Genomic DNA, 27,392 nt, shown 5'->3' on the forward strand with positions numbered 1-27,392 from the left:
TACCTGGACACCTGAGCTGAATCCATGCAAGAAAAGTGAATGGACTCCTAGAGTGATATACCTGATGACGGCTCTAGCCATCTGCTGACAGGACGTCAGGGCTTCAAAGATGAAAATAATCAAGTAGCTCACTCAAGCAGCCCATTTGGGCATATCAAAACAAAACAAAGCAAGAAGCTAGGACACAGTAAGCAAACAAAATAAACTAAAACAATAACTTATAGATGGCTCAGAGACAACAGTCGATTATCAAATCACATAAAGAAGCAGACCATGATTGCTTCAACAAGCTCTCAAAACAAAGAATCAAGGTATCTTCTAGATGAAGGTGCCTCCCTGGAATTACCAGGTGCAGAATACAAAAGATTAATATACAGAGCTCTTCAAGACATCAGGAACCAGATTAGGAAGGAGATCAGGCAATATGCAAAACAAGCTAAGGAACACACAGATAAAGCAGTTGAAGAAATTAAAAAGGTTATTCAAGAACATAATGAAAAATTTAATAAGCTGCAAGAATCCATAGAGAGACAGCAATCAGAAATTCAGAAGATTAACAATAAAATTACAGAATTAGACAACTCAATAGAAAGTCAGAGGAGAAGAACTGAGCAAGTGGAAGGCAGACTTGGTGAGATTGAAGATACAGCACTTGGCACCATTATATTTGAAGAAAAATCAGATAAAAGAATTAAAAAAAATGAAGAAATCTTAAGAATCATGTGGGACTCTATCAAGAGAAATAACCTATGAATGATTGGAGTACCAGAACAGGGAGGTATAACAGAAAATACGGAGAGAATTGAAGACTTTTTGGCAGAAAACTTCCTTGATGTCATGAAAGATGAGAAGATATCTATCCAAGATGCTGATCAAACTTCATATAAGCTAGATCTTAAAAGAAAGTCACCAAGACATATTATAAGCAAACTTGCCAAAACCAAAGATAAAGAGAGAATTTTAAGAGCAGCCAGGGATAAGTGAAAAGTCATCTACAAAGGACAGTCAATAAGAGCAAGCTCAGACTACTCAGCGGAAATCATGCTGGCATGAAGGCAATGGGATGACATTTAAAGCACTGAAGGAAAAAAAAAAAACCTGCCAGCCAAGAATCATATATCCAGCAAAACTGTCTCTCAAATATAAAGGTGAAATTAGGGCATTTCCAGATAAACAGAAGTTTAGGGAATTCGTAAAAACCAAACCAAAACTACAAAAAATACTAAAGGGAGTTCTTCGGTTAGAAAATCAATAATATCAGGTATCAACCCAAGGCTAGAACACTGGACAGAGCAATCAGATGTCAGCCCAGATAGGGAAATCACAAAAATAAATCCAGATTAAAAAACGCTCACAACAGGGAAACAGTGATGTTATTATGTAAAAGAAAACAACATTAAAACACTAAAGAGGGACAAAGAAATGTAGTCATAGATCTTTCATATGGAGAGGATGACAAGGTGATATAAAGAAGTAAAAGTTAGGTTTAAACTCAGAAAAATAGGGGTAAATATTAAGGTAACCACAAAGGAGAGGAACTATCCTGCACATCAAAATAAAATACAAGAAAAAAATAGAGACTCAACAGAAACAAAATCAACAACGAATAAGAGAAAAAAAAAAAAAAGAGAAAAGGACAATATATAAAGATAAACTACTCAGCACAAAAAAAAAATAAGTGGGGAAAAGGAAACCGTCAATAATAGACAAAAAAAAAAGACATCAAAATGACAGCACTAAACTCATACCTATCCATATATGCTGAATGTAAATGGACTAAATACACCAATAAAGAGACAGAGGGCGGCAGAATGGATTAAAAAACACTATCTGTCTATATGCTGCCTACAAGAGACACACCTTAGACTTAGAGACACAAACAAACTAAAACTCAAGGGATGGAAAAAAATGTATCAAGCAAACAACAATCAAAAAGAGCGAGACTGGCAATATTAATTTCTGACATTTCTAACAGATACATGAGGAAATGCTCACGATCATTAGCCATTAGAGAAATGCAAATCAAAACTACAACGAGATTCCATCTCATTCCAACAAGGCTGGCATTAAACCCAAAAATACAAAATAATAAATGTTGGAGGGATTGTGGAGAGACTGGAACACTGATACACTGCTGGTGGGAATGTAAAATGGTACAACCACTTTGGAAATCGATTTGGTGCTTCCTTAAAAAACTTTTTTTTTTTTTAAACTAGAAATAGAACTACCATTCCATCCAGCAATCCCACTCCTTGGAATATATCACACAGAAATAACTGCCTTTACAGATGTATGCACACTCACATTCATTGCAACATTGTTTACAATAGCAAAAAGATGGAAGCAACCAAGGTGCTCATTGACAGATGAATGGATAAACAAATCATGGTAAATTGACACAATCAATAAAGAACAATGATGAATCTGTCAAACATTTCATAACATGGAGGAATCTGGAAAGCATTATGTTGAGTGAAATTAGTCAGTTGCAAAAGGACAAATATTGTATGAGACCACTATTACAAGAACTTGAAAAATAGTTTAAACAGAGAAGAAAATATTCTTTGATGGTTATGAGAGTGGGGAGGGAGGGAGGGAGACGGGTTTTCACTCATCAGCTAGTAGACAAGAACTAATTTAGGTGAAGGCAAAGACAACACACAATACAGGAGAGGTCAGCACAACTGGACTAAACCAAAAGCAAAGAAATTTCCTGAATAAACTGAATGCTTCAAAGGCCAGCGTAGCAGGGGCAGGGATTTGGGGACCATGGTTTCAGGGGACATCTACGGCAATTGGCATAATAAAATCTTTTGAGAAAACACTTGGCATCCCACTTTGGAGAGTGGCATCTGGGGTCTTAACTCTAGCAAGCGGCCATCTAAGACGCATCAATGGGTCTCAACCCACCTGGAGCAAAGGAGAATGAAGAATACCAAAGACACAAGGTAATTATGAGCCCAAGAGACAGAAAGGGCCACATAAACCAGAGACTTCATCAGCCTGAGACCAGAAGAACTGGATGGTGCCCGGCTACAACCGATGACTGCCCTGACAGGGAACACAACAGAGAACCCCTGAGGGAGCAGGAGAGCAATGGGATGTAGATCTCAAATTCTCATAAAAAGACCAGACTTAATGGTCTGACAGAGTAGAAGGACCCAGGAGGTCATGGTCCCCAGACCTCCTGTTAGCCCAAGACAGGAACCATTCCCAAAGCCAACTCTTCAGACAGGGATTGGACTGGACAATGGGATAGAAAATGATACTGGTGAAGAGTGAGCTTCTTGGAGCAAGTAGACACATGAGACTATGTTGGCATCTCCTGTCTGGAGGGAAGATGGGAGCGCAGAGGGGGGTCAGAAGCTAGCTGAATGGACATGAAAATAAGGAGTGGAGAGAAGGAGTGTGCTGTCTCATTAGAGTGAGAGCAACTAGGAGTATATATCAAGGTGTATATAAATTTTTGTATGAGAGACTGACTTGATTTGTAAACTTTCACTTAAAGCACAATAAAAAAAACAATCTTAGATGGTTATGAGGGAGGGGAGGGGTAGGGATGGAAAAACACTGAACAGACAATAAATAAGTGGTAACTTTGGTGAAGGATAAGACAGTACACAATACTGGGGAAGCCAGCACAACCTGTACAAGGCAATGTCATGGTAGGTCCATAGACACATCCGAACTCCCTGAGGGACTGAATTGCTGGGCTGAGGGCTGTGGGGACCATGGTCTCAGGGAATATCTAGCTCAATGTTATCATAGTTTATAAAGAATATGTTCTGCATTCTACTTTGGTGAGTAGCATCTGGGATCTTAAAAGCCTGTAAGCAGCCATCTAGGATACTCCACTGGTCTCACCCCTTTGGGAGCAAGGAAGAATGAAGAAAACTAAAGATACAAGGGAAAGCTTAGTCCAAGCGGCTAATGTACCACATCTACCATGGCTTCCACCAGACTGAGTCCCGTACAACAAGATAGTGCCCAGCTACCACCACTGAGTGCTCTGACAGGGATCACAATACAGGGTCCTAGACAGAGCTGGAGAAAAATGTAGAAAATTCTAACTCAAAAAGAAAATCTAGACTTGCTGCCTGACAGATTGGGGAAACCCTGAGAGTATGGCCCCTGGACACTCTTGCAGCTGAGTAATGAAGTCACTCCTGAGGTTCACCCTTCTGTCAAAGATTGAACAGGCCCATGGAACTAAACAAGACTAAAGGGCTGCACCAGCTCGGGGGCAGCGATTGGAAGTCAGGAGGGAATAGGAAAACTGGTAATAGGAAACCCAGGGTTGAGAAGGGAGAGTGTTGACACGTCATGGGGATGTTAACCAATGTCATAGAACAATATGTGTACTAACTTTGATGAGAAACTAGTTTGTCCTGTAAACCTTCATCTAAAGTACAATTAAAAAAAATTTTTTTTAAGTTAGAAGATTTTGCATACAAATCTAAAAGTGTGCTTCCATGGAAAAATTGGAAGCTATAGCCATACTGGAATCCCTGATGATGTAGTGGTTAAGAGCTACAGCTATTAACCAAAAGGTCAGCAGTTGGAATCCATCAGGTGCTCCTTGGAAGCCCTATGGATCGCTATGAGTCAGAACCAACTCAAGGGCAAAGGGTTATAGCCATAATGGGCTCCTATGTCCCCCATCTTTATTGGCACCCAGAGCAGAAAAGCCTGCTGCCCGTTTAGTAGGACCTTGTGCCCAGTACCCAGCGCTACCCGCCACCTCTCTGGTGCTGAAGCCTGGCATTTGTAGTTGCGTGTCTGGCGCTTTGGCTGATGTTTTTTATAGTAAAGAAGGAAGCAAAGACATTCCTCATAACCCTTTTCTATCAAAAGTGGAAAACAAAAGGGAGACTGACACAGGGCCTCGTGTTTCAAGAAATACAGGAGAGCTCTTATCTCTTTGTGGAAGTAAGACCATTTCCATGTGGCCCAGCCTGCAGTAGCAATTTATATTATCCACCCGCCCCTGCAGGCATTTGAGTTTGCGACCCTGCCCGCACCCTTCTCATCCTCCTCCCGGCCCGGAGTAAGTCCCTCTCTTTTTCTGATCACACGCCCTGTGCACACGGTGCTCGTTTGTCATTTCCTTTCTCCTTCAAGGCAGCATTCTCTGTTTGTCTTAACCCGATTAGGGGGTGGGGGTGGGGAACAGAGGACTCCTGGCAGCGGTCACTGCTGGAGGCTCAGGGAGACTACGTGACTTGCCCAAGGTCACAGAGCTTTTAGGGGGAGGCGCCTTAACCCGTCCCCAGGTCTCTCTAGGACCCCAAACCCAGCCAACTCTATCCTTCACGCCCGTGTCTACTGCGCGGTGCGCGCCTGGCGTGCAAACACCGCGCGCCCGGTCTGATGCCTTGCGCCCTGGGGTTATTTTCCTTCGGCGAACGCTGCGGTGGGGTTAGGGAAACCGTGGGTCACGCCGTGTGAAGCGTGCCCCCTGAGATCCACCAGTCTGCGTGGCTGGGACTGCAGGTGGCTCCGAGTCCGGCCTGCCTGAGACTGGGGGCCGGGGTATCTCTGCGCGCGGGCCGGGGCCCCGCCGCTCTCCCGCAGTCCCCTGCCCAAGCAGCGGGTTGGCGGCGTACAGCGGCGCGCTGACGGCTTTGAAGCGCGGCCGCGAGACGAGGGGACGCAGGGGCAGAGGACTGCAGTGAAGGCTGCTCCAGGCGCCTCTGCCCGGGGCCGATGTTCGCAGACTGGCGCTGCGCCGGGGTCACTGCAGCCCCGGGCCCCTCCCGGGCCACCTGTGCGCGAGCTAGAGGACCCAAGAGAGCCCGGATCCGGGAGAATCGATCCACTCCGGGTTTCCCACTCCTGCCCCGGTCCCCGGAGATCGCGCGGGGCGGTGGGGGCCCTCCCCGCCCACCATCCCAGCCCCTCCCCGGGGGAGCCTCGGGTGTCGCCGGGAGGGATCACCGAGCTGGGGGCGGCCCGCGCGCGCAGCGCGGGGCTGCCCGGAGCCTTCTCGCCTCTCCCGCCCCGCCCTACCGCCGTCCCGCTCCGCGATTCCAGTCCGGGTTTTGCGGCGCCCGCCGGCCCGCTCCCGGCTGCGGGCTCCGCGCGGCGGCTGGCTTGGTGCGCCGCGCGGCTGGCGCTGCGCTCCGCCCCGGCTGCATTGCTGCGCTCCCGGCGCCCAGGGGAGCCACGCGCCGCGTGCGCCCAGCTGCCGGCCGCCCGGAGGCAGCGCAGTCTGCTGGCATGGGCCCCGGGGGCGCCCCGGGCTGGGGCTGCTGGCTGAGGCGCTGAAAGCCGCCCTCCCGCCCGCGGGGCCCCGCGCCCGGCCCGCCCGCCCGCGGCCATGGCCGCCTGGCCCAGCCTGTGGCCAGTGCTCCTGGGCATAGTCCTCGCTGTCTGGCACCGCGGCTCGGGTGAGTCACGCCGCGCGCGCGCTGGGAAGGCTTGCGGGGGACCGTGCGCGCGAACGCACGCTGCTCCTGTGGTGGGGAGGTGGTCCCTGACCTGCACTGCCGGACCCGGCTGAGAGGCCCCGAGGCCAAACTTTGTGAGGCTGAACGCGGGGGCCTCCTCTCGCTGCTGCGCAGCTCCCCCGCGAGCTTCCCCGGAAGCCTGGGTTCTGCCAAGTCCAGGAGCAGCTGCCAGCGCGCGGGGCTGGCGATTGTAGACGCCCCACGCCTCCGGGCGGGGGAAGTTTACTGCTTGCCCGGCCCTAAGTCGGAGGTTTGGATCAGTGCTCTGGGGAGCCTGACTTTGGGGGTTCGCGGATTAGAGGGTTTTGACCACATCTCAGTGCCCGGGAGATCCGGGGGGTTAAGATACCTCTTCCCCATAGCATCTGTCCCAAACAGCCACACATGATCTCCTTGCTTGGCACCTGGCGACTGCCCACGTCCAGAACACAGTGTCCTGACCACACACACTCACACGCACAGTCAGGCATAGAGGCGCATACACCAGTCCCCAGCCCTTGCACCCCGCAGAGTCAAAGCCCCGCGGCCCCGGTCGCCCCGGCTTTGGCTCCCGGCTTCCTTGGAGCGTTGGGGCTAGAACTGTGTGTGGATAGTCCGCCGATGCTTTTCCTTCACCGTTTAACTCTACAGCCCTCCTTCTTCCATGCATGTCCCGTTGGCCACCCCAACCTGCTCCATAACTCAACCTCCAGCCTACCTCCCTCCCACCTTGCGGGGGGGGGCAGGAAGTTCCCCTGCATCCTTTGTCTGCTCCCCCTGATGCCTACACCTGGGCTGAGCTCTTGGGGCCTTTAGATTCGTGCACCCCACTCACTTAGCAGAGCTGAGCTTGTCTGTGTGTGTACACGATGGGGGGGGGGTCAAAGGGGCATGGACTTGCCCCTAGCAATTCTCCATTTACTTCTGCCAGAGAAGCGGCCAGAGCACCCCCAGAGTCTGGCCAGGCCACTTTAATCACAGGGGTGTCTGAAGCGAGCATTGGGGTTCCTGAGCTGCGAAAACAGATTGATCGGAGATCAATGGGTGAGAGCTCAAGGGACCAGCCCCAATGATTGATGTTGATGGCTGTTTCCTTAAAGGGTCTCTCTGCGCAGCGCATTCTGCACCCACCGCTGCCTGGCTGCTTTCCCCACTCTGCCCTCCTCAGTCCCATTCCACCTACTCTATTTCCCTTCCCCAGAAACCTCCCCAAATCCTTACTTTAACAAACCCTTCTGCTGCACGGCCCCCGTTGTAATCCTGACTGAGCTGGGAGGCTGAGCTGCTGCTGGGCGTGTTTGTGTTGCACACATGTGCTTGTGAGGGCTGTGTGTGCAGCTCCCCGGATGAATACTCAGTGGGTGCAGGTGGCACCACAGGGAGCTGGGGGTGTTCATGCTCCCCACACAGGGAGGTGTTGCCCAACACCTAGTAGATGCCCAGTAAGTGTTGACTGAGTTGGGCGGATGGAGAAGGCTGTGTGGTCATATCTGCATGTTGCCCACGTGAGCACGTGTGAGGGCTGTGGACTGGCATGTATGTCCAGGTGATGGTGGGAGTTGGTGTGGTGTGTGCAGCATTGGTATGTGTGTGTCCAGAGGAGTGTGTGTGATGGCCGGTGTGCTGCACGTGTGTGACAGTTGTGTGCCATTGCACAGATGAGTGTATGTAGATAAGGAGGTGATGGGTGCTGGTGAGTCAGGCCTCTGCAGCCGGAGGCGGGGGGGGGCTGCCACATGGATTCCTCAGGAGGCCATGGAGTGGGAGAACTGCATCCCTGGTTGGTGGGGCACCTGTTGGGGCCTGGTCCAAGGTTGCCCAGGGGGCTGACAGGTGGCCACCAGTGCCGCAGGGCTGCCCTGGAGCAGAGCTACCTGGGAGGAGCTGCTGAAGGGCACTGGGGGGCAGCGGGCCTTGCTTCTAATTTGGAGCCTCTTCCCGCTGTCCCCCATGTGCCCAGAGCTGGATGCCCAGGCTTGTTGGCCCTGTGCTGACCCCGGCTCCTCCCCCACCTCCCATCAGCTCCTCGGCAACAGCTGCCAGTGAAAAATGTGTCTGTGAGTGGCTGAGAGAGGGAAGGCCGGCCAGCCTGGCGGCAGGGGGCGCAGGGTGGGGGTCAACACAACTGCAGCCTTCTGCTCCCCAGACCCAGTATGCACCCTCTGTCACCCGACATCACACACCACCACCTCACACAAAAGCCTGTCCCTTCAATACCTTCAGTACACACGCTTCCAGGCCGACCCCTCTCACCTGTGCCCCAGAACACCCTGTGCCTGGTTTTCCCCCTATGCCCTGAGGGGCTGCACACACTGTTTGGTCTTCAAGTCGCACAGATGCATGCACTCCTGGGGTGGGGACCCACAGGGAGTGTGACTTTCCTGGAAGATGGGGCTGAGGGTGCTGAGCCCTGGCATTAACCATCCTGACCCACATACAAGCTGTCCTTGTGGCCCCTTCCTCTGGGTGCTGTCCCCATCCTCAGCACTGACTCTGGGGCCCTCTGCCCACCCCTGCCCCCAGGCTGGAGCAGTTGTTCGATTGGGTGGGGAGGAGAGGTGTCTTAATTTTCTAGGACTAAGAGATACCCTGCTTTCATCCTGCCTTGGGTATCGGGTGGGCTGGACTTTGGGGCCCCAAGCACCCCCAAGACAGGCTGGACCTCTGACTGGCCTGCCTGCTCCCCTCTTGCCCATATTGGGAGGGGCTTCCCTCAGAAGTCTGGGATTAAGCATTTCCTCCAGATAGCAAACCCCCAATCTAGAGGCACTGGCCTGGGTCCTCTAGGCAGCCTTCACTTGGGCCTCAGCCAGGGCCAGGGGGTCACTCCTGTCTCATGCTTCTCCTTTCTGCTGCTGCTGCCCTAGGCCCCAGACTGGCTGACTCAAGCCTAGCATCTCAGAGGGCAGGACCCTGCTCGTAGCCCGTGGTGGGGGAACCCTCTCCTCTACGTGAAGGCCTGGTATTGGGCTTGGCTGCTCCCTGGGAACACAGGTGTCTACACATTGCCTGCCGGGGCTTCCTGCTCCAGGCCACCCTCTGTCCCTGCCCCCTCCTCCGAATGGCTCTGCCTCCCCCCAGTCCCTTACTCCCCCCGCCCCTGGGACTGGGAATCTTAGAATCTCCCTGGGCTCTGCCTTGTCCTTCAAGCTTCACATCTAATCTGTAACCAAGTCCTCTGGCTCAGTCCTACTTTTGATGCCACTTTGTGTCGTTTGCCTCCTTTGTCACCCCCAGGCCCTTTCTCCCTCACCTTTCTCACCTGGATCACTGCAGCGGCCACTCCCACTCATCCCTCTCCTATGCCCCCTCTGCTCAGACTAATCCCACCGGATCCCAGGCTGGAAGCCTCCACCACGAAACCTCCACAATGCCTGCAGGGTATGGTCCACACCCTGAACTTGAAGCACTCAGAGAACCACTTGCCTCCCTCATCATCACTATGTGTCACTGGGCTGGTCCTCCGGGAGGTGGTGCCCCTGCGTCACTGCAGCTCTGACTGCTGGTGGGTTGGTCTTCCACAGCCTCTAGATGAGCTCTGGCTCCAGACCACAGTTCCCCTGCCTTGTAGAACGGGTGCCACCTGACCCTGCCAGCCATGCTCCCCCCCTACCCCAGCATCCTCGGCTCCATCACACTCTAGACACGCACCTTTGTTGCTGGCAGTTCCCACACTGTTCTGCTTATCTCAGCCCCCAGCTTCTACCCAGCCCTTCTGAGAGACCTCCCCACTCACCCTCTGCAGGGGTTGGGCATTCAGGTGTGCATTGAGTGGGCTACAGGGGGCAAAGGCACATAGGCCCTGGATGCCTCTGTGGCCCAAGCTACCTTCTCTTCATTCACTCCAGTGCCTTCCACAAGTATTGCCATTGGCCATGGTGCTGGGACTCTGCTCTCAGCCCCCACACGCTTTGAGTCATGGACAATCGAGTCCTTATTCTTTCTCTTTATTTCCTTGCTTTGCATTTGGGTTCTCTAGCCAGACACGAAGGGCTGTCATGGCTAGGGAGGGGAGAGCAGTTTGCTCTGCCCGCCTCAGGAGCCTTCCCTATCCCACTTGCCTACACACCAACTGCCCCGCTCCAAGGAGGCTAGAAATGACTTCCCAGCCATGGTGGGGACCAGCTAGGCAAGGCCTCACCATGGGGTGATTGTGCCCCGGCCACACACCCGGGCCACAAACTACTATGAGTGTGTGCCTGTGGGTCACTCATACAGGCTATGTGTTCATGTCTGTTGAGTAGGGACCTCCTGTCACTCCACTCCTAGCCAGGCAGAGGTATTCCCAGAGCAGGTGTTTTCTTGTGCAAATAATGTCATTTGTGGAGTTGACACCCAGACTCAGGCTGCTTTCTCTAGCACCTATGTAAGGTTTCTGGGTCCTGAGGCTGAACCCCAGGAGAGCACGGCCCCTGGGCCCCAAGCACCCTCACCACCAAGATGGGAGTTCAGCTTTCTGGGACCCATTCCACCAGCCCCATCCTTGCATCCCTCTTGTCTGCTCCCATGGGAGTGGTGTTGAAGGGCCCTCCTGCCTTCTGGGGAGCTTTGGCCCCCTCTTTCTTTAGGTAGTGTAGAAAGTTCAGGGGCTTTAGAGGCAGACAGGGCTGGGGTCCAATCCTAGCCATGCATCCTTGGCAAGTAACAAGCCTGTTTCTGCATCTAAAGAATGGGGGTAATGTCTGCGTCTTTGGGCTATAGAAGTTGATGGAGCAACATCAAGAGAGTGGCCAGGTGCCCAGGCATGTTTACTTCCTTCCTCTGTTTCCCCTAGCATTTGAGGGGCATGAATTAGGACAGAGCTGGGGTCTTAAGCTGCAACAGGGCCCAAGCCCAGAGATAGGACAGGGTGAGCTGCTCCATCTGCTGCTCCAGCCCCAGGCAGGAGCCCCAAGGAGCAGTCATCACTTCTAAATAGAAGAAGCCCCCCACCTCCACAACCCCCCCCCCCACTGTGCACAGGGACTTGGGCCTGATCCAGACACTGATTTCCCCTATTATGCAGAGGCCAGTTGTTTGGTGGTTCTGTGAAGATGATGATTTGGGCTCAGCTTATATCTGGCATTGTGCACTGATAGTCGGCTCTGACACATAGGACATGGCAGCGAAAGGGGCGAGGGCCCTGGATGGAACTAAATTCTAGTCCTGGCTCTGCCATTGGATTGCTGTGTGATCCTGGACAAATCACTTAATCTCTCTGGGTTGTTCACTTCTTTGTATATTAAAGGATTGGGGCAGAGGCTGGTGCCCAGGGAGGCTGCCTCTGAAGCTGCACTCACAAGCAGGTTCCCCAAGGAACTGCTCACACCTGCCTAGTGCCTGCCGAAGCCACCAACTGCCCCAGCAGCTGCTGCTTGCAGTGCTTTGGAGCCAGGTGGCTGTTGGAACAAGGCTGGAGCAGGCGGTGAGGCAGAGTTGGGAACGGTGAGTCCCAGCACCCAAGCCAGGAATCGGGGTCCTATTTCAGCTGGTGAACACCCTAATCACAGAAGCAGACCTTCTCAGGGTCCCCAGGAGGTCAGCGTGCCAGTTGCTGAGGCAGTTCTTCCCAGGGTCTACTGGCAGATGCCACAGGCAGCCTTTGGCCTTTGGGAGCCAGACCCCCAGGAGGAGGCAGTGGAATGGTTGAGTTGGCAGGGTCTGGGTGTGAATTGGGGCCAGGACTAGGGTGCAAATGTCAGATCAGCTCCTGACCGTGAGTGCCCTCTTAACTTTTGTGCCCTTGGGCACCTCCCTCACCTTACCGTAGCCCTGGCCCTGATCCAGCTCCTCCCTGCACTGCCTGTGTCCTGAGACAAATCACTTTGTCAGTTCCCTTGTCTGTACTTGACTGTGATGAAAGACCCACTTCACAGGGCTTTGGTGTGGATTAAGCAGGCTCAAGTATCCAAGTCCTGTCATGAGGAGCACATAGTAGGAATTCAGTAAATCTGATGATAGGTATGGCGGAGAGCATGGTTCTGCCCTCTCCTTGGGGGACTGGGTGAGTATTGGCTATTCTCGGGTCCTTTTCATGCCCAGGTGCCAGACATACAGACATTTCCTCCCTTCTCCCCATCCCCAGGGATGGTTGTTGACTGATCCATCCCAGCAATGTTTGAGACTGGGAGGGGGTGTTGGGTCCAGAGAGGCCTGGGGAGGCAGCTGCTCATCCCTAGAGTACACCATAAAGTGGTCCATTGAGATGGGGGTGGGGGTGGGAAGGGCAAAAGCCCTTGTCTGAATCCGGCCCGGGTGGGAGCACCAAGGACCAGGGCCCTGACTGGCGGGTCCCAGGAAGCTGCGCCCCTCCCCACGTCTGAATGTCAGAGCTGTGTCCCTCTGGAAGGCTCAGGGTCACCTTGAAATCCAGGCAAATATGAGGCTGATATTTGAGGAGGGGAAGTAGTCTAGATTAAGAGAGGTCGAGGGACAGTTGCAGGGACTTTGGGGAGGGGGCTCTGTACCTTCTATCCCACCTCAGCCCAATACCACCCCAGCCAGGTGCGGCAGGTGGACTTCCCCATGTCTCACTCCAGCAAGTCCAGCTGAGCGCCTGGGGTGGGAGGAGGGGAAAGAAGTCCACCCCGATTTGGACTCTACCTCTGCTTCACCTGGGGCGGCGATCAGAAGGAGCTGAGCGGCTGCTGGTTTTTCTTACCTCGACATTTCTTCCTAGCACCCCCCCCCCTCCAAAAAGGGTGCCAGACACGGACCTCTAGAAGTGCCTCCGAGGCGCCCGCCCCGTCGTGACCGGAGCCCCAGCCTCCGGAGGACTCCACTCCCCGAAAGCCACGCTCGGTTGTCAGGGTAGCTTGGAGGGCGGGGGCCAGGGGTAGAGCCCGGCCTCTGGCCAGCCGAGCCGTAGGGCGCGTGGGTGGCCCGGGAGGCAGGTGCCCGAGCCAATGGGAGCCCGAGCGCAGGGGCTTAGCAATTAGCGGCTGCGGCCAATCGCCCGGGTTCCGGGAGGGGCTCGGGCGTCCGAGCGGGGCGGGGGAGGCGCTGCAGGCGCGGCCGGGCTGGCGCTCCCGTCCCCGCCCCGCGCCGGGTAACTAACGAGGTAAACTCGGGCGGCGAGCTGAGGGCTGGGCTCCCCGCGGCGGGAAGGGGCGGGCTCCCTCCGCCCGCTCGCCCGCCCCCGGCCGCCCGCCGGATTAGCGGCTCTTTGTTCGAGGCCTGTTAACAAGGTCCTGCCTGAGCGCTTGGCTGCCGCCCGGGTAGCCGGCGTCCAGCCTCCGACACGGCCGCGCGGCGGCCCAGCCCTCTTCCCCGGCTCGCGCCCAGCTGCAGCCCCCCACCTACAACCCGCTTTTCCCGGGCCCGGGAGACGAGTGGCGGAGGGGGCGGGGGCCACTTGCGGGCTTGTTTGTTTAGGACTTTCAGAGACCCTGGGCTGATCGCTCTTCAGAACGGAGGAGACCCTCCTCCCAGTGTCCTGAACCCCTCCTGTAGACCAGGGTCTTCAGACGCATCGGTGTTGTTCATCCCATTTTACAGATCAGGTCGGCGCCGGCTAGCTGGAGGTCCCGGCCATCCGACTGCAGGGCTGGGGTTCCAATCCAGGTCTTTGACACCCACCTGCAGTCTCCTTCGCTAAGACGAGGAGCCTTTTCTGGCAGTGGACTTCGACTTACACTTTTTATTTGTAATTGGTTTGATGATGGTAGTGATAGTCCTCCGTGCTGGCTCTGCCGGTGTCATCTGATCAGAACCTCAGGATAGCCCAGGAAGTGGGTGAGGATAGCCCCATTTATTAGATGAGAATACTGAGGCTGGGAGAAGGTCACAGCAGTAAGGGGTAGAGCTGAGAGCCTGTTATTGCAGCCTGACCATGATACCCACAGGTGGTGGGTAGAACACTGCCCCATGTGGTCATTTGCTGCCAGGGCCTTGCCTGGTGCCCCATAGGCCAGAAAGACCAGGGAAGAGCCAGGAGACTTCGTGCTCTGTGTAATCTTAGGCAGCTCCCCTCACATCCCTGAGCTCATTTCTCCATCTATGTCCTTCCTCCTGACCCCCCCCCCCCGGCATAAGTGCTTCCTAAACGTGGGAAGGGCTGCCCAGGCCACAGGACTTTGATTATAAAAACTCCCTAGGGACAGGGTTTCCTCACCTGTAGCCCTGAGTGTTAAACCAAGGACTTGCTCAGAGCCACATGTCTTCAGGTGTCTGGGACTATTCAAAACCACATTCTCGCAGTGAGGTGGAATCCCTCCCAGTAAAAAAAGTAAGCTCCCCTAAATGGCTCTTGGTCCGTCCTTCTGGGGCCACGTGAGATGGCTTCCTCCTTTTCAGGTATTTGAGACAGGGCTTCTGCTGGCCTCGCCTGCTCTTTCCCAGGCCAGGCATCTCCAGTCCTCTCAGCTCTTCTTCATGTCACATGGTTCCAGCCCCCTCCCTGCCTCCACTTCCTTGTTACCTGCCTGTAGATGGTGGTCCAATAATCACACACTCAGCCCACCCCACTATGACGCATGCTCTGCCACAGAATAGTGTAGGATATTGTATCTGGAGCATATACTGGAAAACTCAACTCAAAGTGGCTTAAGCAAAAAAAAAAGGGGGGGGGGGGAAGGGGTTTATCCCCCATGTAACTGAAAGGCCATGGGCTAGCTCTGACTTCAAGCATGGTTGGAACCAGCAAAAAAGAGGAACCAGGATCCATCCCTCATCTCTGCTCCTGAGGCATTGGTGTCACTCCCCACAGCCTCTCCTCTCGAAATCACAAGAAGTCTTTCAGATGCTCCCAGGGCAACATCCTTGCAGGCCAAGTCCAGGGGCAAAAAGAGAGAATATCCCGGTCCTCCCTGATTGGTCCAGCTCAAGTCCTGTGCCAAGTATGTGAGCCAATCACCGCAGCCTCACGCTATGGTTATGCAGATTAGCTTGAGCAGGCACCACCTTTGCTATTGTCCTGTTCCCTGGTCTGTATGCCACCCCTGCAGCTTCTTGTCTACCAAGAAGAGGTTAACGCATCACCCTCAGATTTAACCAGTGTGTCATCAATACATTTTGTCCAAGTATTTAATAAAATGCCAAATAGCATCAAGGACACAATCTATGGCTCCACAGTAAAGACCTGAGCCTGGATCTACGTGAACTATTTAATTGGCCATGTTAGGAAACGATGCTGGTCATTCAACAGGTTTGGATTCCCTTAATCGTGCTGTCACCTGGCTCATGTATCTCCATTTGCTGATCCTGACATATTTTATCAGGTGCCTGGCTCAAATCTAGACACACTGTGGATCCAGTCTGTCCCTGATCTACTAGAACAGTAACCCTATAGGCTGGTCTGGTGTGAATGGCTTGGGGGAATCCCAGCAGGTCCCCCAGTGTCCCTGCTTCCTTTGGTCACCTACATTGGATTAAGAAGCTCTACTCAACTCGTGCCTTGGTTTGCATCCAGTTCACCTGGTTCTTGCGACTCCAGTGGACATTTATTGGGTTTTGTATCTGTCTAGCTTCTATTCCCTGGCCCACCAGGACCCCATGACCTCTTGGGGAAATTTCTCTCCCCTAATTTTATTATTTTTTTTTAATTTGTAGCCCTAGGAGCCCTGGTTGCACAGTGGTTAGAGCTTGGCTGCTAACCAAAAGGTCAGCAGTTCAAATCCACCAGCTGCTCCTTGGAAACTCTGTGGGGGCAGTTCTACTCTGTCCTATAGGGTCACTATGAGTCAGAATTGACTCGACGGTATCAGGTTTGGTTTTTTGGTGTTTTGGTTGTTTGTAGCCTTAGTGTGTGTTTTGAGGGTCCCTCATTCTCAGAAGCAGGGCCCAGGTGAGACAGTTAAGTAATTTCTTCTGTCCTGGTTCCTTTCCTCCTTCAGAGCTTGCTTTTAAGCCACCTAAAACAAGGGTCCTGGTGGTGCAGTAGTTAAGAGCTTAGCTGCTAACTAAAAGGTTAGCAGTTAGAATCCATCAGCTGCTCCTTGGAAACCATATGGGGCAGCTGTACTCTGTCCTGTAGGATTGCTATGAGTCAGAATCAACTAGACGGCAATGAAGTTTTTGATTTGTCCCTTCAGTCAATAACCCAGTATCTCTATGAGTGTCAGTTATACGACGTAACTAATGTAATTGTTATCACTAAATTATATACCTGAAAAATGTTGAATTGACAAATGTTGCATTTTATATGTATGTATATATATATTTACAACAATAAAAAATAAATAACCCAACATCTCGGTAGTACTTTCCCTTGCTGGCTTAAATTTGTGGGAATTTGTTTCTGTTGCTTGAATTCAGAGAACTCATACATTCACTGAACCAAACTCTTCCTTTTTTGAAAACTAGACCACAGCTCATTCATCTCCCACCCTACAACTACCCCCACTCCTACTTTCTCAAAGGTTAGTAGTGGAGTTCAGCAGCCCACCCCCAACTACCGCAGGACCTGGGGTGTGATTTATGAAGACCAAAGAGACCTGGACTCATTCAAAATAGCCACTTTGTCTCCTGCCCCCACCTTCTTGGTCTTCAGTGCTTTCTTAGTAGAGTTTTCCAACTTTCCAGTCCTAGTATCCTCAGGTGCAAAATGGTTAAGGTGCAGGGCCCAGGCTCCCCACTGTCTATCCAGTCTACAGGCTTGCCCTTTACTGGTTTTCCTCCTCAAAGTCTTGCTTCTGCCCTGTGTGGCTTTGGCATTTCCCGCCATCCTTGGACTTAGGCTTCCTTGCCTCTTGTGGGTGGCTCTGTCCTTGGTTTAGGGTCATCTTTTCATGTTGGACATTTCTAGTCAGGGTGCCTTGAGGCTGCCCTGACACTTCTCTAGAGATCTTCTTCTCCAAGGTCCCGTAGGATCACACAGACAGAGGTCCACTTTTGAGACCAACATAGTCCTCTGAAGACCGTTTTCCTTCCATACCCCTGGCTCCACTGGAGAAACCTGTCTTGGTGTAAATTGCCTAAAGCCCACCACTCAATGCCAGCATGCCCTTCTGAGGGTGGTCAGCATTCCCTCCCCAGCAGTGCTGTGCAGGTAAATGTTTAACAGGGAGCTCTCTGGGAGGGCTAGGGAACTGACTTGCCAATTTCCATGGTGTAAATACTCCCAGCATGGCCTTTTTCAAGCTATCAATGTGATTTCAAATAGTTCTCAAAATTCCAGAAATGTTAATGGTTGGCGTTCTCAAGCCAGGATGAGTTGACTGCAGCACACCTGTGCTCCCTTGTCACCCCAGCCCTTTAAAGAAGTGGTCACAGTCAGGAAGTAGGCAAAGGCTTCTTAGGCCTTTCCCTGCAGAACCCACCGACTGCTTCAGGCCTGGTGGGGCTGCTTCCCTTCCAGACACCAGGCTCTTTAGTGGACGAGGGGTAGGGAAGTCAGCTAGGCACTAGAGGATGTGGTGAAGGAAGAAGGCTCTGGAGCTGATGGTGTGGGTTAGAATCCTAAACTGGGTACCTTAAACAAGTTATTTAATGCCTCTGTGCCTCAGCCGCCTCATCTGGAAAATATGGATAATGGAGGATAATGGAAGTTATCCTCTGGGGGGCAGGATTATTGGTTGACAAAACAGTGAGAGTGTCAAGGGCCAGACCCTGCAGGTGTAGACTCTTGGGGACGGTGTTCATTCTGGGGAGATGAGCACTTGTGAGGGGGCTTGAGAAGGAAGGGTGACGCAGAGAGGGATGAGTCACAAAGTGACTTGTCCAGGTATGACTCCTGGCAGCCTGGAAGCCAGGGTGGGTCTCCGGGATGTGCAGTGCGGAGAGGTGATAGGGGCTACACTGACATTTGAGACCCCAGGTGGGCCAGGTAAGGAAAGCCCGCCTGCTGGCCTGCAGGATGTCCTGTGGCTGGCCTCTGGGCACCCCGAGGCCAGAGGAGGAGTGGGACTCAGGCTGGGACCTTGGCGTGGGATAGGGCCTGCCAAACAGTGAAGGGGAGGGGGAGTCCAGCGTGCCCCTGTGAGCGTGTATACAGGGGACCTGGGAGGCAAGGAGACGGCGCCTGTGGAAGACCAGCGTAGACGACAGGGTTGGCTACATCGTTGAGCTGGGGAGTGACAGGCAGTGAGCGGTACTTAAGGAAGATTAATCCGGCGGCACACAGAGGATGGATGGGAGTAGGGAGAGGCTGGAGGCAAGGAGACCAGCCTGGAGGCTGCTGCAGTCATCCAGGCATGAAATGACGAAACCTCTTTCCCCAGTGCAGAGGGAGCAGGGCCTGAGTAAGGGAGATGGATAGGGAGCCGCTTCCAAGGAGTAGCCTCTGCATGGTGCATGTAGGGGGCAAGGGACAGGGAGAGGCAAACATGATTCAGAGCTTTGGTGGCTGGGGAAGTGATGTCAGACACAGAAAATGGATGGGGAGCTGGGTGGAGAGAAGCAGAAAGAGCAAGAGGTTCCCACCAGGGGCGCATCACCCTGTTGGCCAGGCCTGGAGAGTGGAGATCAGTCCAGGGCACTCTGGTCACAAGCAACAGAAACTGGTTCTGGCCCCGCTGAGCAAAAGAGATGTAATGAACGTTGTTAGGGCTCACAGACTCAATGGGTAACAAAGGGGCAAACTTAATGCTGTGTCCTAGGAGAAGCCCTCGAAAGATTTGGGCAAGGAGGGATCTGCTCTTTAGTTTAGGGAAGTCATTGTGTCCTCAGTCACTGAAGGCCTTTGAGGCGAAAGTGGATATATATGTTCTGTGCAGCCTTAGAGGGGAGAGTTAGGACGAGCAGTTGAGAGACACAAGGAGACTTAGAAAGGCTTTTCTAATAACCAGAGACACGGGTGGCCTTGGCAGTTGGAACCTGTCAGGGTGGAGGGAAGGCCCCGTTTTAAGGGGAAAAGATGAGACCTTGAAAGTAACCGACTTGCACTCTGATATCAGCCCCGCCCTTGCTAGTTGGCCTTCAGAAGTTTTGGGAACTTGGCTGTCTGGAGGGATGGCCCTCATCGCATAGGGTTTTGTAGTTTTCTGTTACTGATGGTTTTGGTGACTCAGCACAACTTCTAACGGCCACAGCACCATCACCCTTGCTTTGGTGACCTCCTCCCCAACTCCTGTGGGACTGTCACTCATGGGACCTCACCCTCACCCCAGCGAAACACCCCACCAGGCTTGGCAAATCAGAGGGCAGATTCTGGACATGGGGATTGGTCCAGGGTGGCCACGTGACCTGACACGAGCCAGTCAGGAGCTTCCCATGGCCTTTTCTGCCTCTTGATTGGCAGCCGTAAAGATGCTACTGGGGACCCTGGGCCAATGGCTGCCATCTTCCACTCATATGGTGAGGAGAGTGAGGCCAGTGCACAGGGAGGCTCAGAGACAGACAAGCAGAAGGGAGAGACTGTCTTGGTGGCTTCCAAGCCCTGGAGACTCTAGTCCTTGCAACTTTTCTCTCAATCCTGTGAGCTACCCCAACAGCCTTCCCAGGCACTTGAGCCCAAAACCTCCCGCTTTAGTCTCAAGCCAGTCTGAGCTTGGTTTCAGCACCTTGCACCTGAGCAGGGTCTGGTATAGGATCTTGGAAGGAAGACATGGCGATGTCAGCAAAGCACCTGCCCCAAGGTTGCCAGTTGGCAGCATGCAGGGCATTCGGCAGTATTTTGTTGGCCAGCATACTCTTTTGGAAAAAAAGTGGTGTAACATTTACATAAAAACCCAGATTTCCGACTACAGAAAAATCAGACCTGGTAACAGTGAGCACATTTTCCTGTGCGGGCTGGAGCTGGCCCTGCTGCCCCTTAGTGAGGTGTGCACCCACACCACCCGATGCACCCCACCACCCTGCACACACCATTGTCCACGCACCCCACCATTCCGTGCACCCCCACCTCCTATGCACCCTGCCCATGCGCCCTCATTGCCGTGCACTCCACCGCCCCAGGCACCCCCACTGCCCTGTCTACCTCACCACCCCATGCACCTACACCACCTGTGCATTCTCACCCATGCACTCCCACCCCCATGCACTCCACCACCCCGGTACTCCCACTGCCCTGTGCACCCGACCTCTCATGTACCCCATCTTCCATGCACCACCTGTGCACCCCACCACCTGTGCACCTTCACTGCCCCATGCACCTCACCACCCCATGGACTCCACCACCTGTGCACCCTCACCCATGACCCCTACCACCATGTACCTCCTGCTTCGTGCACGTCACCACCTGGGTACCCCACTGCCCGGGCACCCTCACAGCCCCATATACCCCACTGTCTGTGTACCTCACCACTCTGTGTACCCCCTACTCATGTATCCCCACTACCAAGCAACCACATGACCTGGGCACCTCCACTGCCCATGCACCCCACCAACTCGGGCACCTGCACCACCCCGTGCACCTCACGGCCCCAGGTACCCCCACTGCCCGTCCACCCCCTGTGCACCCCCACCACCCATGCACATAGAGGTCCCAGCTGCACAGTACTGGGCACATGGCGGGGGCCAAGAACCTGCACAGGTGCTTTCCCTCCCCTGTCCTCTTCTTCCCAGCTCTAGGAGCCTGGTTTGGGGCCTTGGATCCCACCTGTTCAGTTGGAAGTGACAGCAGATAGTGCAGTAAACATGTCTAAGAGATCACTGAGATGTAGTCAGAGCCGGAAGTGGAGATAAGAGGCTCATTCCTGTGCTCCTGGATCCCGTGAGCCCAGATCCCACTCTAAGGGGTGATTAATCCCAAGAATGGACCAGGGTATGGGGAGTTGCTGTGACTGAGATGGAAAAGGAGGATGCAGGGAGTGATTCTGAAGAAACCAGGAGGCCAGGGAGAGAGCAGTGGGAGCCATGGGAGGAGTTTAAAGTTTTGAGGGGTGAGGGCAGGAGCACTGCAGAGAAAGGCCATAAGGCGAGGAGGCCTCAGAGGATGCCCCAGGAGGAGCGGTTTGGGGGCCTGTCCTCAGACATGCCGTGAGAGAATGACTCAGACCTTACAGCCGGGAAGGATGTGGATGGGCGTGACACAGAGGCCATTTGGAGTTTGAAGAAACAGAATGGAAGGATAGTATGGCCAGAAGGGCATAGGATCCAGGAAGGCTTTAGGAGAGGAACTTGAGAAAAGAGATCAAGGGAAAGACGTGTGTAGTCAGAGTTAACAAAGAACATTCACATGATGTAGATAGCTCAGAGAGGCAAAGTGACTTGCCTAATGTCACGCAGCTGCCACAGGTAGAGCCAGGTTCTAACCCCAGCTCCTCTCTGTGTCCATCCACTGCCCTTTCCCCACTGATGAGGAGGGAAGAGGGGCTGGGGTGGAAGGCCCAGGGCCCAGCAGAGAAGATGGCCACAGGGACAGGGCTGTGTAAATATGGGGCACCATCAGTCATTAGATCAGCTTTGATGGAACATCTACTGTGTGCCAAGGCAGCGGTGGTTCAGTGATAGGATGGTGGTTCAGTGGTTGCTGCCTGGTCCTGCACCATCCCCATGATCAGTTACAGGTTAGATGGTTGTGATCCGTAGAGTTTTCATCGGCTAATTTTGGGAAGCAGATCGCCAGACCCTTCTTCCCAGTCTGTCTTAGTTGGAAGCTCCACTGAAACCTGTCCATCATGGGTGAACCCTGCTGGTATTTGAAATACTGGTGGCACAGCTTCCAGCATCACAGCAACACACAGGTCACCACAGAATGACAAACTGGCCGACCAGTGGTGGCCATATTAAATACCAAATGTAAAATCAGTTTAACAGAGTCCCTTGAAGTTGATATTTACCCTCTTCTTGATCACTTTGGAGCTTATTTGAAATTTTATTATTCTTGCAAAGCATTTTTTCTTTTCTCATCTCTTTGCACTGCTGCTTAGCTGGTGCTTGTGTCTGGTTAAGCCTGCCTGCCAGGACAGCTGGCCCTGCCATGACCAGGGTTGGCGTTGAAGGGTGGGTCGAGGGACAGGGCAGCCTGGGAGCCCCCGGCTGGCCTCACCAGGCAGTGGGGTTGGGCTGCTGTCAGGGAAGGCCTGGGCCCCTCCCCACCCTCTGAGCCCATTCCCTCTTCCCCCTCCTTCCTCACCACCACCCTCCCCGCACAGCCCAGCCGGGAGCTGCCCTCTCCTCTCCGCCCCTCTGCTCCATTTTGTGTGTGTGTCTCGTCACCAGGATAAATGTAGATACAAACAATGCGGCGGGCTGGGTGCTAATTTGTCAGACGCAGTGCATGGCTGTGATTCCGAATACATTAACATTTTCACATGAAATCATTTCAATTTTTAGTGATTAAGAAGTATTTGTTTTAAAGCATCAGGGTGATTTACTGAAGGCCTGGGGGTTGGTGGGGTGGGGGCGAAGGAGCCACCAGGTGTGATGTCATTCATGGGCACCAGCGCAGCAGAGCTCACCTAGATACCGCCCCCCCCCACACACTTGGGTGCAAAGAGGGGAAAAATGACAGGACCAGGGTGTGGAAACCAGGGGGCCTTAGGGTCCCTTGAGGACACTGGTGCCCAAAAGTCTCAGCCCCCATGGCTCATCCATGTCATCAGGCCTCACTCAAATATTACCTCTTCAAGGAGACTTCCCTTGACCCCTACCCTTCAGTAGTGGCCCATCACTCTCTGCTTTAGTTTCTTTGTGGCACTTATCAGCATCAGAGATAACCTTCTTTGTTGGCTTGTTCACTTGCTTATTTTCTGCCCTGGCCCCCATTAAAATGTAAGTTTCTTAAGGGTAGGGACTGTGTCTGTTCACTACTGAATCTCCAGGGCCTATAACAGTGCCTGACACAAAATAGAAGCTCAGTATTTGTTGGACGGATGGATGGGTGGATGGGTGGATGGGTGGGTGGATGGATGATGGGTGGATGATGGGTGGGTGGATGGATGGATGGATGGATGGATGGATGGATGGATGGATGGATGGATGGATGGATGGATGGATGGATGGTGGATGATTGTTCATGAGGCACAGAAGACTCCTCATCACACAGTATCTTGTCACCCTTGAGTCACCCTCTGGGACCTGAGAGACCCTAACTCTTCCCAGACAACTCACTTCTGCTGTGCCGGGCTTCCCTGAACCTAGGAAGTACAAGTTCATTAGCACTAGGGCTGGTGCTCACAGGCTTCCAACCTCCACTTTTCCCCATCACCCCACTCTCTAGAGCCTGTCTGTGTTGGAGAATGCCCTTTCATCCAGGTGGATGAGGGCCACCATGAGGGCTCCCTAGGACTTTGGACAGACTGGCTTTCCTGGTCCTGGCTGCTGCCAACCTTCCTGGCCTGGGGCTTACCCTCCCCTTCCCTCCCAGGAGCTCCCAAGCAGGGTGGCCCTCTCCAGAGCAGCTCTCGGTGCAGCTGAAGTCTGGCACAAAGGACGTGCTTGCTCAGGGCATGCGTGTGGCGCATACCTGCTTGTGGACTGGCCTGTGTGTGCATGAGGGGACGTGGTCACAGCTTTTCCGAGAGGTGTTGGGCTCCTGTAGGCCTCTCTGTGGTGACCACATTGAAGGCCCTTCCTCACCATTTTGCACCTCCCAAACTTTTCTGGTCCCTATATCCCACCCCTGAGCCCCCAGACCACCCCACCTACCCCAGTGAAAGGAAAATAACTGGAGGCTTTTATCGTTCAGCAGAAGCAACATCAGAAAACAATTATTGTTTTAATTACCTGCTGTCGCCGTACAAGACAGGGAGGTTGTAAAGTGCGATAAAATCTTTCATGTTAATGGACTGCCAACCTGGGCCAGGGTGCGATTTATGGGGCTGCAGCTGGCAACTCCAGTCAGCTGGTGTGGAACCCCTAGGGCCTCGTCTTGCCATCCTTGGGGCCCAGTCTCCAATGCCCGGGCCTGGGCACCCCTTTTGTCCATCACCCTTCTGCCTTCTGTCCTCAGCAGAGACACTGCATTCTGGGTCCAGGAATGTCCATGACAGTACACCTATGAGAGAGGCTTAGGGGCTCCATCCCCTTCAGGGATGGACCTTGGGTTGGCCCCTGTTCATGTTCCATAGAAGAGGCCCTCAGTGTTGGGCTGGGGCTGGAGTGTGGGCCTGTCTTCTGGCCCTTTCTCTCTAAATTGGGCCCTCTCCTCACTACCCTGCTTGGTGTGGCACCTCTATCCCCCAGCCACATAGGGCTGGTGACTTGGGCACCATCTTGGACTCCTTCCACTTTTCTCCTGCTCATAGCTGGTCCTTCCCTTAACCCCTGGAACCTCATGCCCGTCTCCTCACTGGCCCACTTCCACATGCCAGGCCTGACCACTGGCCAGTGCCTCCCCCATTTCCTGCCCTCAACCAACCCAGCCTCTTTACTCCACCCGCCATCTTCCCAAAACCCATCATGACTCGTCCCTGGTGGGAACCAACTCTGTTTTTCCTGAGAACTTTCGCACACTGCCTTATTAAAGCCTTACAACAGTGCTTTGAGGAGGGGCTGTTATTATGTCCCCCTTTTACAGACATGGAAACCTAGGCGTGAGGCGGTCTGGCTTCAAATTGTTGGTATGAGGACTGAATGAGATAACACTTGGAAAGTGCTCAGAACAGTGTCTGGAATACAGATCAGACCCAATACATTTTAGCTCTACTGATAATTGTTGTTATTGCTGTGTTACCTGGAGCAATTAGTCACTCTAATCACACCTCACTGTCTTCATCTGTAAAATGAGGACGGTGACCACCTATTCTATAGAATGAGAGGATCAGATAAGTGCATGCACTTAGTGTGTGGCTTTGTGTGGGATGTGTGATAGGAACCCAGGACCTGTTGGCTGCTGGTGTTGCTGTGATGATGGTAATGGTGGTGGAAGTGGAGGTGTGAGGATAAGTTGGGTCCTTAATACCACTCCAGGGAGTTTTGAGCCCATTGGCTTTGAGTCGATTCCAACTCATGGCATCCCTATGTGTATCAGAGTAGAACCATGGTCCATAGGATTTTCAATGGCTGATTTTTCAGAAGTAGATTTCCAGACCTTTCTTATGAGGAACCTCTGGGTGAACTGAACCACCAACCTTTAGTTAGTAGTTAAGTGCATTAATTGTTTGTAAGGGGAGCTATAGCAGGTTTTAAATTGGGAAAACAATGTGACCAGATCTGAATTTTAGAAGGGTCATGGTGGCTCAGTCATTCAGGGCCACTGTGACAGATAGGTGGGTGAGAGAAAAAGCTTGGTACCAGGATGGTCCAGATGAGGGCTGACTGGCCTGCACCCTGGCCATGACAGGGGAGAGGCCGAGGCAGAGACAGACTCTAGAGCCATGGTGAAGGTGGTCTAGACACTTAGGAGGAACATGAGAAGGAGTCAACACCTGTGTCTGGTTGGCCTCTCCCAGGCTCATACCTTTGTAAGTTTGATGAAGTCCAATTTATCTTTTTTTTTTTTTTTTTCTTTAGTTCCTCATGCATTTGCTGTCTTTGGTGTCATCTCTAAAAAACCTTTGCCAAATCTAAGGTCATGAAGTTTTACTTCCATGTTTTTTTCTAAGAGTTTTTACCTCTTATATTTAGATCTTTGATCTGTTTTGAGTTAATTTTTGTATATGGTGTGAGGTAGGGGTCCAGCTTCATTCTTTTGCATGTGAAAATCCAGTTGTCCCAGCACTATTTATTAGAAACTGTTTTTTTTTTTTTCCCCATTGAATGGACTTGGCACCCTGTAGAAAATCATTTCTGGACTCTCAGTTCTATTCCACTGGTTTATATGTCTATCCACACTCTTTTGATTGCTGTGACTTTGTAGTAAGTTTTGAAGTCAGGAATTGTGACCATACACTTTTTAAACACTCTCTTCCCTACCAAGAGCCAAGTACAGGACAGACACGAGTGGTGGTTACTCTTGCCTAGAACACGGGTAACTGTCTGAGGCCCAGAGGAATAGCAGGAACATCTGGGGCTGTGGCCAAGTCAGAGTAGGGAGGAGCCCAACTCAAATCTTTCGGCTTCTCTGAGCAACCTCAGGAGCCCAGTTTCCTCTCCCGAACAGGCCTTGGGTGCAGGCTATGAGTCTGCCCTGGGTAGTTTCACTCATTAATTCATTCACTCACCCACTCATTCTTTGATTCATTAACTCATGTCTTCAACACATATTTACTGTGCCAAGTTCTGAGCTAGACACCATGGGTGCTGGGAGGAATGGTGGAGCTGTACCCAGGACCTCATGGAGCTGATATTCTAGTGAAAGAGATGGGCAATGAGCCAGGGAACAAGTGATTAAATGAAATAATTACACACTGTCGGGAGTGCAGAAAAGAACAAAGAAGGAGCTGAGACATATCCCGCCCCCCCCCCATCTGTCCCCGTCCTATCTGTCTGTGAGAAGTGGCTCCAGCTCTCAGCCCTGCAGAGATGCATGGCCGGCATTAGCTGCCTGGCCTGCCCAATATGTCTCCCTGTCTTCCCTGTATTACTTCCCCTATTCTGGCCATCACTTCAGAACTCTAATATGTTCCCCAGGGCCCGGGAGGGGCCATTCATTTAAAAATTTTTCTATGGAGTCTTCTCCTCTGAGGGCCCTAAGGGGAAGAAAAATGCTGGGAGAGGACAAAAAAGAGAGTAAGAGGGATCTGATCTCAGAACCCCCAGCAGCAGGACAGATGCCGATGGAGAAGGGCCTGCTTGCAGGGAGATGGATTTCTCTAGTGCTGTGAGGCTTGCTCTCCCTCCCTCTTGCTCTCTGGTGATCCCTGTTTCTCTCTCTCTGCCTGTGTCCTTGCAGGAGTCAGAGCCCCCCCCCACTTCAACCCTCCCAGGGAGACACTGTCCCCAGGTGCTGGGAGATGATGTCCCTGATTATAATTCAATTTGCCAGTGCCCCTCCTTTGCCCCTCCCAGTTCTCTGACCAGCTACATGTGCACTGTCAGGGCTCCTTTGGGGACCAGCCTGGGTGTCTCTGTTCCTTGTAGCTGGGCCAGAGGGGCTGGCAGGCTGGGTCCAGGCTGGGCCAGGTGGCCAGGGAAGATGTGCCAACGTGGCAGTCACCAGACAGAATCGAGGATGAGAGGTAGACGGGAGCTCTGTGTGCCCTAGTTGAGGCTTACGTGGCCCTTTAGGCTGGGAGTCTGGTCTCGTTGTGATTCTGGGTGGCAGCTGCTTCTGATGGAAGC

The 27,392-nt window shown here is 52.8% G+C and overlaps 1 protein-coding gene across 1 annotated transcript in view; it reads left to right on the plus strand.

Moving 5' to 3' along the window:
• The first annotated feature begins 6,311 nt into the window (after positions 1 to 6,311).
• The window catches only part of UNC5A (unc-5 netrin receptor A), a 68,379-nt gene continuing 47,298 nt past the window's right edge, over positions 6,312 to 27,392 (plus strand). Inside the window, exon 1 of the mRNA XM_049874383.1 lies at positions 6,312 to 6,389. Within this exon, the coding sequence (XP_049730340.1) occupies positions 6,320 to 6,389 (70 nt within the window). The 5' untranslated portion in view covers positions 6,312 to 6,319. The remainder of the gene's footprint in view (positions 6,390 to 27,392) is intronic.

Source organism: Elephas maximus, chromosome 2 (assembly GCF_024166365.1).
Source record: "Elephas maximus indicus isolate mEleMax1 chromosome 2, mEleMax1 primary haplotype, whole genome shotgun sequence".
Classification (NCBI taxonomy): Eukaryota; Metazoa; Chordata; class Mammalia; order Proboscidea; family Elephantidae; genus Elephas; species Elephas maximus.